At 35.3% G+C, this 13,584-nt stretch overlaps 1 protein-coding gene across 5 annotated transcripts in view; it reads right to left on the bottom strand.

Annotated features, from left to right (window-relative positions):
* Positions 1-8,852: 8,852 nt before the first annotated feature.
* The window catches only part of WASF1 (WASP family member 1), an 89,125-nt gene continuing 84,393 nt past the window's right edge, over positions 8,853-13,584 (bottom strand). For all 5 annotated transcript variants that reach the window (XM_063097304.1, XM_063097303.1, XM_063097307.1 and 2 more), the window contains exons 7-9: positions 12,049-12,228; positions 10,235-10,863; positions 8,853-9,181 (exon numbers count right to left, since the gene is read on the bottom strand). In XM_063097304.1, the coding sequence (XP_062953374.1) occupies positions 9,024-9,181; positions 10,235-10,863; positions 12,049-12,228 (967 nt within the window). In that variant the 3' untranslated portion in view covers positions 8,853-9,023. The remainder of the gene's footprint in view (positions 9,182-10,234; positions 10,864-12,048; positions 12,229-13,584) is intronic.

A 13,584-nucleotide genomic window follows, 5' to 3' on the forward strand; every position in this document is an offset into this window, starting at 1 on the left:
ACTTACTTCCTGAATATCAATACTTACTGTAAGGCTATAACAATTTAAAAAACTGTGATACTGGTATAAGGATAGATCTATATATGTTTATAAAGTCTATAAATACAGTCATGTATTTTTGTGTATCCATACCATCATCACTGTAAAGTCATATTATACAGTCATGTATCAACCTAAATACATATGTATATCTATTTTTGTCTGTTTATGTATTTTTGATAAGTTGGCCCTGAAGAACAGTGGGGAAAGGACAATCTTTTTCTTTCTTTTTTTTTTTTTTTTTTTGGTGGCTGGCCAGTATGGGGATCTGAACCCTTGACTTGGTGTTATAAGGCTGTGCTGTAACCAACTGAGATAACTGGCCAGACTAGGACCATCTTTTCAATAAATGGTGCTGGCTTGATTAGATATTCACATGAAAACAAAATTAAACTTAACCCCTACCTCACACCACACACAAAAAATCAATTCCAGATGGATTATAGATCTAAATGTGAAAGGTAAAACAACAAAGTCCCTAGAAGACAATATAGGAAAATCATTTATAACCTTCGCATAAAAAAATTTCTTAATCAAGACACAAAAAGCACTAATCACACAAAATTGATAAAATGGACTACATTAAATTAAGAACTTCTTTTCAAAGGGCACCATTAAACTGAGAAGATAAGCCACAGAGAGGGAGAAGATATGGCTAATAAGCACATAAAAAGATGCTCAACCTTATTAGTAATCAGGGAAAAGAAAATTTAAACCACAATGAAATATTGCCACACATCCATTAGAATGCTTAAATTAAATAGAATAATACCAGAATGGCAAGAATGTGGAGCAACAGGAACTGTTAGACTGCTGGTGGGAGTATGAATTGGTACAACTTCTTGGGAAAACAGTCTGTAATTAGCTACTACAGCTGAAGATATCTATATTCTATGATATAGTAATTCCACTTCTAGGTATATACTTAACAGAAACTGCATATGAACAAGAAACACATGCGAAAATGTTTACAGCAGTATTATTTGTAAAAGCCCCAAACTGTAAACTAAAATATCCATCAGCAGTAAAATGGATAAATTGTCGTACATTTGCACCATGGACACGGACCAAAAAGCAATGAAAATGCTTTATGCTCCATACTTTGTTTGCATAGTTAAATTTGTTTGCATAGTTAAAAAACTATGCTTTGTTTGCATAGTTAAATGTAATAATACAGTTGAGTAGCACAAACAAAATTTTAAGAGAAGTCAGATACAAAAAAGCACATCCTGAAAGATTAATTTATATATAGCCCCAAATATAGGCAAAATTAAACTATATTATTTAGAAATACATGCTTAGGTGGTAAAAATCTAGATAGAAGCAAAGAAGTGATTACCATAAATCAGAATAATGGCTACCCTTGGGGCTGGAGTTATGGAAAGGGTGGTGATTAGAAGGTTTCCGGAATGAGAGAGGCTTCTGGGGTGATGGCAATATTCTATTTCTTGACCTGGATGGTGGTTACACTGTGAAAATTTTATGCACTCTTCTGTGTGCATGTTTCATAATAAAGATTAAACAACCAAACAAAAGGAATGGGCTGGTCTTTGATATCAAGATGAAAAGCCTAGGGCTGAGCCGTGGCGCACTCGGGAGAGTGCGGCGCTGGGAGCGCAGCAACGCTCCCGCCGCGGGTTCGGATCCTATATAGGAATGGCCGGTGCGCTCACTGGCTGAGTGCCGGTCACGAAAAAGACCAAAAAAAAAAAAAAAAAAAAAAGATGAAAAGCCTAGTCTTGGGTTTGTAGGCCCTTCTCTTTGAGTTATTTTATTTAAAATGGTAAGAAGTTTACACTGAATTATCCATATTCTTTTGCTGAGACCCTGCCAAACATTTCTGAGGTGGCTGGCAAAGGGTAAAAAGCTTATTGCCACAGAGCTGTGGAAAATTAACCAATCGAAGAACCAAACCTAAAAATTTGGCCTCATTTTAATAGGCTGTAAAAAACGCAATTAATAGAATCAACTGTAAGCATTTATTTTTTGAGCTGAGGAAAATGTCTTGGAAAGGATTCCCGCCGTCAGAGTAAATTAGGCAGATAACTCAAACATGAAAGAGACAGACAAAAAGTCAAATCCCAGAGAACCTCCCTTTGCTGCTGCTTTGTTCCAAATTACATAACCCTCAAGGCAAAATCATCTTTGACAGAATCCTTAGAAGTAAGATTTCTAGATCTGAAAGAGAACAGAATAAAAGTAGCTGGGCATATTAAAATGGGAATAGGTCATAACAGGAAAAAAGGAGAGACTGCATAAGTAGAAGGAAAACCAACACGATGTTAAGTCTAGGGGAGATGGAAAGAAAAGTCTTAAAAAGACAGAAAGATCCATCTGCATGATCTGACAATCCATGAGAGCTAGTGAATATTCTTAATGAGAAAAGGAGATCAAACTAGCATTGTAGCAAATTAGATGAGAAGAGCTTCAACACGGGATTAAGATAATTAAGGAGATCAGTCAATCTTCCCTAGAATCCTTCCGTTCCACTCAAAACCCCAGCTCTGAACAAATTCAGCTGTCTGTTTCTGGCAATTGTCTTCAGACTGTTGGGGGCAAAAATCATGCATTGCATATTGGAACCATTATAAATTCATGGTTACCAACCTCAACAATATTGTCTGATAATTTCCTATTTCCCTGAAAAGCTCTTCCATTTTTCACAATGACTATTTCAAAGCATCTCTACTTTTCTTAAAACTGCTGACACTCCTACTGTTTCCCAATCACCCTGAGCAGTGTTGTCATCTATCTCAAAGAGAAAATAGATGCCACTATCTCAATTTTTTGGCACCAGATCTTCAAATTTAACTGCTTACACCCATCTTTTCTCCTTCCTACAGAAGAGGATTCCTTCCACAAATATAAGATTAATGTCTCCCTCTGACTGTATCAATGATCCTCTCCCTGCCTTATATTCTGAACTGCATCACCCATCCTTCCTAGAAGTCATCTTTGACTCCCTCCTCTCCAATTATTATTTTTTTATTTTTATTTTTTATTTTTTATTTTTTTTAAAAGATGACCGGTAAGGGGATCTTAACCCTTAACTTGGTGTTGTCAGCACCACGCTCAGCCAGTGAGCGAACCGGCCATCCGTATATGGGATCCGAACCCGGGGCCTTGGTGTTATCAGCACCGCACTCTCCCGAGTGAGCCACGGGCCGGCCCCCTCCTCTCCAATTAGAATTCCTCTCCAACTCTACTATATTCCACGTCCTCAATCTCTCTTGAATCAATCTGGTTATCTAACTCCTCTGCCACCATCTTCTGTCACCTATTCTAACAGCCTGTTTTCTTGACCTCCAAACTCACTTCTAACTCATTTACCACTTTTCAGCCACCAACTATCTTCCCAAAATGCTGTTCTGATATGTGACTTCTCTAATTTTATTGCCCATAGAATAAAATGCAAACTCCTTCATATGGTTCCTAAGACTCTCTCATGATTTTGTACCTGCTTACTTTTCTGATCTATTTCTAGCCTTTCCACTACTTGCATGCTTTGCACCAAGCATTTTCAGGCACTCACACACCTGTTTCCTTTGCCTGGGAGACTCCCCACCCTCACTTCAACATTTGTGTGTCTAGCCCCAGGCTCTCCCGAGCAGGGGTGGTGGGGGGCTGAGGGCTTTGGCCATGCCCCCCATCTGCCCCCGACACCTACAACCAGCCCAGAGACTACCACCAAGCTGCAAGAAGAAAGGCCCTGGTTTCCCAAGCTGGGGGATGGGGGGTGAGGGCTTTTGCCACACCCCCCTGACATCTGTGCCCAGCCTGGCAATGACCAAGCTACCACTGGAAGCACCCTCCACCGATCTCTCCTGTGGGAATGAGGGGGGATGCCACAGGCCTCAATCCTGCCCCTCCTCCTTCTTCCATCACATTTCCTTCCCCTCCCCTCTCCCCTCCCTCCCAACTGCTCTGCAACATCATAGAATGTAAAAACATAATATTAATAAAATTTTTTAAAAATTTGTGTGTCTAGGTCCACCTCAAACCTTCAGTGTCATTTCCTTTTTTTTTTTTTTTTTGTTACTGTGTCTTTACACTTTGCTGATCTCAATACTTATTGAAGGTAGTACATAAAACACAGGCTACTGACTGAACATTTTTGCATTTGACAATTTATATTTAAAGTAGATTACTGATAAACTCACGGTATTTTGTAGAAGATCATTTAAACAACGTCATTTCCTTTTGGAGGCCTTTGCTGACTTCCTAAACTAGGTTTAGTCTCTGCGCTATGAGCTTCCTTAACATAACAGTCATTGTTCTTTGTTAATTTATCTGTATACTCAGAAAGTAGGGCTCTGTCTATACACTGTTGTGGCCCCAATAGCAAGCAAAGTCTCAAAACTCTGTAGGCATCAAAAAATATTGTTGAATAAAAGAAAGGAAATATAATAAACATATAATAAAAAGAAATATAAAAATAAAAATAAACCATTAATAATAGGAGATGTGCTCCTTTATCTGAAATGGTCTAGATAAATAGTTCCTACAGATTTTCATGAAAGTGCAGCATTTCTAGGCTTTCATAGGTAAGAATGAAATAGACACTCTAATATTGGAAGCTGTTACAATAGAAGACATATTGTGATTTAATGGCATTTGTGTCTTTTATATTGTTTCCAGGCCAGAAAGGTAGATAGGGAATTTTATTACTCCTGGAGACATCTGTATCCTATATCAAAAGAGTAGTATTGAAAAAGCTATTCTAAAGGCAGAATGGATAAACAAGAAATTTATCAAAAAGTCTTTGAGTATAACACACATACGCATACATAAGGATCACATTTATATACATATAAAAAAAATTCAAAATCATTACCACTAAACAAATTTACAGAAAAGAGAAGAAACTATAAATATCCTGAGAAAGACGACTTCAGTACGTGCTCAATTGTGTTTAAAATTTTTTTTTCTAAAGGAAAAAAGTCAGAGCAGCTGGCCTTACAATAATGAGAAAAAGGTATTGATAACTAGCCTTTAAAAAAAAAAGTGACTGAAATGTTCATTCAAGGCTGGTATTCATTCTTTATTCAGAGCCTGGCTGTCAGGCTTGAAAAGCAACAGAGATTACTGATTTATTTTAGAGCCAAGTCATGGAAAACATAAATAAATTTGTTCTTAGTACGGCAATGAATAAAGGGGAAAAAAAACTTATTCTTTGTATTATAAGGTTCCTATGCATTCCGTTTGGATTCAGTAAGATGATTTTAATAAATTATAGTTATATGACACCACTTAGAAATACCATAATTTGATATCCCATTTCATTAGTTCAACACAGCAAAGCTATCCTGACATTGCATGATTAATATCTTGTATTGGTTTACTTGCATTTTTTTAATTAAATGAATATTACGGAGATAGTGGATTCTAAAAGGAATTTCTTAAACCATTTGGGAGCTTTAAATATTTTGTACTTGTTTCAGTTTAGGAAGGTGAATTTAAAAAAAACTGGGGCCAAGATAAATGAAATAAAATGAAAAAACAAACAGCAGTTATATGTTTACTAAGGCAAAGTTAAATGTGTGTTTTGAAAGTAATTAATGAGAATTCCCATTAAATTAAAACACTTGATCAATTTTGCTCTTTGCCTTAAGAAATGACTTCAGAAATAATAATTTTCATCTTCTGGCCAGAAGAGTCATTCTTATACTTTCCATTTATTAAAATACATACGTACAGAGTTTAGATGAAATTAGGACTTGTTTTAAAGCAACTGTGTTACTGAGATTAGTGGGGAAAGAGTTTTAAACAGTAGCAGTGCCTAGGAAGAAATAATGTTAACAGCCCTAGTGGAGAGAACAAAAAAGGGGGTATTTTTGAACCTGTTCATAAGAAGAAATATTGTAAGTTGCCTATTTAAGACAATGCCCCCACTGTCTTATAAATAATCTATTTGGCAAGCTCAAACAGGTCATAAACTGTGACGTAAAATGGTATGAGTATCACTTGAGGAACACTTATAATAAAAGAATTAGAGGGATTCAAAAGGAGTAAGAACTCCAATTATGGTGATCAGAGGAGACTTCATGAAAATACTGATGTAAGATGGTTACTAAAGAAAGGGTAGAGCTTTCTAAAGGTGGAAATAGAAACAGGTGTTTCATAACATATAGACCACAACCTAAATAAACATGATTTTTATTTATCTTTTAATAAGTACTTACCACACGAAAATGCTTTGGGAGTGATCTCATCTGCCCAAATTGATTGTAAGTTATAAAAAGCAGGGTGATAGATTAAAATGCCTTATAAATCTGAAGCTTACAAATGTCCCTTACTTAGGAAAAGATAGAGAAACTCCCTTTTCCTCCACAATGACTGCATTTCATCCCAAACACCACTGCTGCTAGGTATTTCCCACCCCTCCCTCTGTCCTGCCATTATTGGGAAGGAGAAGGGGAAGGAACAATGTCACAAAGGCCAAAGGGACTGAAAATGTCAAGGAGGCAGAATAAACACAATAAAAATTAAATAAATTAAGTACTAAAAAATGTTCATTGGATTTGGTAACATGAGAACATAAATGGGTGATCTCACCCAGAAAAGTAAAGCTAATTATTTCCCCATGGTAAAAAATGATATATATTTTATATATTTTCCCCATGGTATATATTTTTTCTGACTCGATGCTTGTGCATGATCTTGTTAAATAGTAAAATGATTCAATAAGAAGATGGTCATTTCATTACTCAGTAACTTTCATTCTTCTTAGGGTATTAAAATTGACCACTGAACAATCTGTTCCAAAATTCTCTCAGCAAGTTAAGCTGAATATCTAGACTTAGAGGTTACTTTGATTTTAAAATGGACACTACATATCTAGCCTCTTCAGTCTGCAGGCACTTTCTCATCTTCCAAGAATGTTCTGAAAAACAAAAAATATCTATCAAACTACTTATGATACATACTGCTAGGCTTTACTGATTAATATATCTACTTCTCTTGTCAAGAAATCTTTAACAGCACGAACACCACAATACCATTATGTTTTGGTTATCTGGCCACAGTTGAGCTTTATAAAACATATATTCTCATTGCTGCCTTTTTATCATAAGCACACTTACGAAGACAGACTTTAAATTGTGCAGTGTTTTCTTGAGTTAAATTTGACATTACACATTTTCATAAGGTTGGAAAGGCACTTCAATGGTTATCTAATCTCTTGTTATAAGCTAAGCTACCCAAAACAGCAAATCAAATCATTTGTTCATTAAAGCCATTAGGAAATGTTTTTTATGTCCCGACCGAATTGCTACAATTGAACTTGGTTCATTATTCTTATTCTACAAAGATTCAGGTCATTACTTATCTGCCTAAATAACCCCCAAATTATCAAGTAACCAAGTAACCTCACGTTTCAAATATCTATTGCCATAATAATGATGTATGAAATAACCCACCTCAAAACTTAGGTGTAAAACAATAAACATTTATTTTTGCTCATGAATTTATGAGTCATTGGGCTGGACTAGGCTAGGCTAATCTTGGCCAGGCTTGCTCATCTGTCTACAGTCAGCCAGCAGGTGAGCTTGGGCTTTGCTGGTCTAAGATGGCCTCACTGGACTAGCTCTCCTCCATGAGGTTTCTGTTCTTCAGCAGGCCACCTGGGGTTTATTCCCATGGCAGAAGCAGGGTTCTGAGAGAGAGAGAGAGATGAAGTTTGCAAGGCCTCTTGAGGCCTAGACTTACAGCTGGCACAATATCACTTTTGCCACATGCTATTGGCCAAAGAAAGTCTCAGGGACACTCAGATTTAAGGGGGTAGGAACAGAACACACCTCTTGATGGGAAGAGCTGAATACTGCATCGTAAAAGGGGTAGATACAGGGAAAGCTGAAGACTGCAGTCACTTTTACAATCTACTTAAACCTCATTTAGTCTTTTCTTTAAACTAAGTAAACTGGTATTAATGGTGCTTCTCCTGTATCCATGACTCTGAAATGTGTAAACATTAACAACTCATTTTATCATTGCAAAATAGAATTTCAAGAATGCTATTAAATTGAAGTTAAGGTGAGCTAAAACTAGATGGCAAGTTAAGATTTTAAGACCACAAGTATTTGAGAAATACAAATTTTGTGACCTTAGAAAAAAATGATATGAAAACTATATACTAGACAATATGAATCTGTACAATTAAGAGGAAATTATATAGCTTAAGTTGTTTTTAAAATTTTCATTTACTATCTATGTATTTAGAGCCTACTTTATAGTATCTGATAAATACAATCAGAAATAATTTTATTCAAAGAGCAACACCCATGAACCTTTAAAATTAACCATTTATTAAATCAGACTGTTATTCTTAACAGATATGTAAGTTACATGTATGTTTAAGTCAGAGTATTTCACATGGAAAATTTTTAAACTCCTATAGGCAAGCAAAATTGTACCACACAATATATAAGTGGGAAGAAGGTACTGCTAAACATTCAAATAAGGCAAATATTTAAAAACAATAAAACAATAATTAGAAAATTCAAGCATTCCTTTAAGCGAATTCAACACTACAAGCTAAAAGTACTTTCTGAGTGTATTCATATAATCAAGGCAGTGTTTCTTCTTTAAAAACATCAGGAAATGGAATAAGGCTCATTAATAGATACAGCTGCCCTCAAGATTTCAATCTCAGTTGCTTTCTTTAAATTAAAATTCACAAAGTGCACAATTAAGATATACCAAGAAACTGAATCTGCTAATCTAACAACAGCTGCCCATGCTTAATACTTAGTGGTTTAGTTGACCAAATTATGTATTTTCAGGGAAAAAAAAGTAAAATAAGCCACTGTAAAACATTTAGTTTGAAATGTATGCTAATATTTTTCTTAGAAATCAAAAATTATGGAGGCAAAGGGTTATTATAAGGAAAAGAAAGCAAAACACTAGAATGATCAAACATTTTCAAAGAACAAGCACCACAAAGGACATTTGCATTCAGTTTTGTAATATTTATCAATGCATTTTTCTTACTCCAACCAATCAACTTCATCGAATTCTGAATCATCTTCTGAATCACTATATTCCACAGCAATACGGCGAGACAGGATGGTGGCAACGTCATTTTCAATGCGTTCATGTTTAGCTTCCTGTTCACGTTGCTCTTCTACTTTGCGTAGCTGAATACCTGATATAGTAAATCCAAACCATTCATTTTAAATCAAAATACTAAATACTAGATATTATTAATCCTATGAAATAAAATCAAGTACACATAAGAAATACTAATAAGAAAAAAAAGCAAGATGTATTAAAAAATAATTTGAAGGAATCAAATTTAGAGAGGTATTAAATCTTTCATTACATTATCATCTGTGATTAGGTGGTGAAACTTACCAGATATCCCAGTGGATATCTACAGTTTATTTGTCCATCATGGTCTATTGTACCTCCCTGCTTACCACACCCTAAAAAGTTAACTAGGTGATACATTTCTTCTATCACTTCTATGGTCAAATAAATTAAACATCTGATGAATATATTTTCTGTGGCTTTATTATCCCCTGTACTTAAAGAAAAGTCACTATTATTTGTTCTGGCACATAGTAGTTGCTTAGGAAATGTTGACTGAATGAATGAATATGAGAACTCTTTCTTTTGTTACTAAAGGAGGAACCTGAATCCTTTAAAGGCATCTGGTAGAGCAAGTGTCACTGATACTCCAAATGAACAGCCTTAATATTGAAGAAAATATTTTTAAAGGGGTTAATATATGCATTAAACATAATATAAAGGGCTTTAATTAAATTTCCTATAACATCTAAGTCTGATACTTTAAATAATTACAATTTCTAATAATGAATATGCTAATAATATTGATTTGATCATCACATATTGTACACAAATAATGAGTCAACACTGTACCCCAAAAATATGTATAATCAGTTATGATTCAATAAAAAAAGAAAAAAAAGTCTGATACTTTAAATTTCTCATTCACTTAATATACATTTTAAGAATCCCTACTAAGAATGAAAATAAAATGATTATATATGATATACTGTATTTTCTTAAAAATGATTTAAAATATAAGTTAGATATAGCTTTTCTTTCTAAAGGCCATTTGTACAAAATCATGATCATCTAAAATTTTATAAATAGGAACACATTATTATCTTAAATAATTAGAAAGTTTACAATGCTACTATAGCAATGTTTTTCATGGCTCTGAGAAAATTACCTTTTCGTATTGCTTCCAGTAGTACACTCCTGGCATCACTGATTACAGGTAGGGTTGATGGATGACGCTTTGGCTCAGAAGCAGGTATAACTTGTGATGGAGGAGATGGAGGCATTAATGGAACATGGGGACCTGGGGCAGTAGATGGAGTTGGATGTAGCCCAGAGGGAGGATGAGCAAGAGCTGCAACTGTGACAGGTGATGATGGTCGAATGCCAGGTGGAGGCAGAGGAGGTGGTGGTGGGGGTGGAGGCAGCCCCTGGACTTCACCTTGTGGAAGTGGATGAACTGGTACAGTCTCACATACTGGGGCAGCTCTAGCTACTGGTGGAGAGGGCTGTACTAGAGGAGGTGCAATTGGAGGAGGAGCTGGGTGAAGAACTCCAGGAGCAATCTGAAGAGGAGCTGGAGGTGGTGGTACTGCTGGAGCTTGCAAAGCAGTGGCTGGAGGTGGAGGTGGGGGAGGTACTGGTGGGGGAGGAGTAGAAGTCATTGAAGCTCTTAATGAAGAAGTTGACAAGGCAGATGGAAGAGGTGGTGGAGGAGGAGGGGGGGTAGGGCTCACAAAAACAGGTGTTCTGCCTGTAGCTGGCGACTGAGGGCGATTTTCTATCAATCCTGTAGCAGAACTGAAATGATAAAGAGATCCTGGCAAGTTATCAGCACCGCACTCTACCGAGTGAGCCACGGGCCGGCCTCCTGGCAAGTTATTAAAAGAGAAAAACCTAACTACACAATCTATAAATGACTACCAGTAATTATATCAAAGTAGGTGCATTAACATGTTCGTACAGAAATTTTAAATTCTCCAAGAGTATTTAGAAAGGAATGAGAACTAAAAGTGCAGCAAGAAAATTAATGGGTCGTGTTTTGATTTCCAATATTCTGAATAGTTTCATCCTCTCATGCAACTTTCATATCCACTCAAGCATTTTATGCTTTGATAAATAAAATGCTCAATTCTACACTGTGATATGAATCTCTGATGACTCAATATTTATCCTCTTACAATATTTGTAGCAATACTTGTGGCCAATACAACGCTGTACTTATACTGAAGTTATTAAAACTCATCATATGTCATTTCAATTAAGTAAATTACAGCTAATTACAAACCACGAAAGGAAATTTACAGCCATTTTTCTTCCCGAGGATGAAACATCAAATGAGTCAGTAATAGAAGAATTGGTTTTTTAACTGAAAATTGTAAAGATGGTCTCTATTAGAAAACTTCCCTAATATTTCTCTATTAAAAACTTATAATTTGAATAACAATTGACAAGATTAAACTTCAAAATAGCTTTATGAAAATATTATTATGAACTGCTTATTCTCTCTGAAATTCTCACAGTATTTTCCTTAATATCAAATTAACACCCATAACCAAATTTTTGGTTCTCATTTCTTAGATCCTTACACTACATTCCCCAAAATATTAATTTTTCTTAATACACTGCACACGATGTGCTTGATAATAAAGCTATAATAAAATGAAACGTACTTTAATCTTTAAAGTAAATTGTTATTAGCTAAATTTTCCAAAGAGAATTGTGTCAGCTCTAATCAGAGGATGGCAAATTATGTCCCACAGGCTAAATCTGACCTGCTCTATGTTTTTGTAAATAAAGTTTATTGAAACATATTCATTTGCTTATGCATACAGACTATGGCTGCTTTCCTGCAACAATGGCAGAATTGGGTAATTGTGGCAGAAACTATATGCACAGAAAGCCTAAAATATTTACTATCTGGTCCTTTGAAGGAAAAAGTTACCAGCCCCTAAAATAAAACACCATATGCTTGTCCCAACATACCTGATACAGGTGGGTATGGGTTTTGCATCTCCTGCTCCATGCATTGGTGGAGGTGGAGGTGGCTCATGTGGTCTGACTAAGACCCTTTCCTCAGCTCTAGTCAGAAGCTCACTCATCTGACTAAATGGCAAGGCAGAAAGTGAGTAAGATCCATCCATATGATCCACATACGTCTGAGGTCTAAAGGAAACATATTATCAGTGTATTCCTCTTGAATTATTAGAGAAATAAAGTGTTTAACATGAGATACTTAAAGTTTAACCTTTGAATGCCAATATTTTAACTATTTTTATGAAACTTCTTTCAAAAATTTTGAACATTAATCCCGCTTTAAAAACAAAGAATGCTGTTCACAATGCAATATTTATTTGCTGATTTAGGCTTATTATTATGACCATCAGTTATTTTATTATTTTATAATAGAATACTAATTCAGTTCACAGCGATGAAAAGTATGATATATGAGAGTAATTCAAAAAGTTCATGGAAAGATTCGTATTATCTTTTAATTGCATTTCCCCCACAAATTTTTGAAGTACCCTCAGATATACTATAGTCTTATAAATAAGAAATAATTAACTTTTACCAAATCATGTTCAAAGCCATCTGTCTCTATTTCACTTACGTCTTCATAAGAAGACGCCAATGCTTGACTTCCAAAAGTCTTGCAACAGGGAGAAACAGCTCCCAGGTTCTAGCACCACAGAGATGGCTATCTATATCGTTTTTTCTCCTTTTGGTGTTTTCCAAGCTGCCAGGATACTCAGGAAATAGCTGAATAACATAACGCGTGCCTTAGATCAGACTTAAGCAAAATTTTCAGTATCTTGAGCATGGGAAGGTTCATAAATATTTACTTATCATACTGCATTCTGGGGTTAAGTGTGCACAGAGCAAGTCAGAAATTATTGTACTTATACTAATGGGTCAGATAAATGCCATAGTTACTTAACTGTAGTATAAATATTTGTGTAAAGATTACTAATTTTTAAATCTCAATTCTTTCAGTAATGCTGATAGATAGTGTCTACCATATGTATATTTCTCCTAAAATAGGTCAAGATGTTTTATGCTTATGGCCCAATAATTTACATGTACTATTAAAAAGAAAACCTTAAGTTCTTTTCCATTCGAAAATCAACATGACTATACACTAATAACTTTATTCACTGAGAGATGCCAGTATAACGTTTGTTATGGTAGCATGTTACTTAGATAGGGCCCCTCGCCACTTTCTATAGATCCTATAGAAAAGGATCTATTCTATATTTCTGCAAAAGATGATGAATAATTTTGTTTGAAAGCCCTAATATATTTGAGGTAGGAGATGTGGCATAGCAAGGAAGTCAGGGGAAAGAAAAAGGAGCAAAATAGAACCCCTCTCATCTCTTATTTTATATGTAATAAATCAATAATACTTTTTAAAAAATTCCAGACTCCACTCCTCTATTATAAGATTCTAGCAGACTCTGCCTAAAACATTGAGAGTTGAGACTTCATATGAAAGCTAGTAACAACCCTGAAGATCTACTCCAA

Source organism: Cynocephalus volans, chromosome 5, assembly GCF_027409185.1.
Source record: "Cynocephalus volans isolate mCynVol1 chromosome 5, mCynVol1.pri, whole genome shotgun sequence".
NCBI classification, from domain to species: domain Eukaryota; kingdom Metazoa; phylum Chordata; class Mammalia; order Dermoptera; family Cynocephalidae; genus Cynocephalus; species Cynocephalus volans.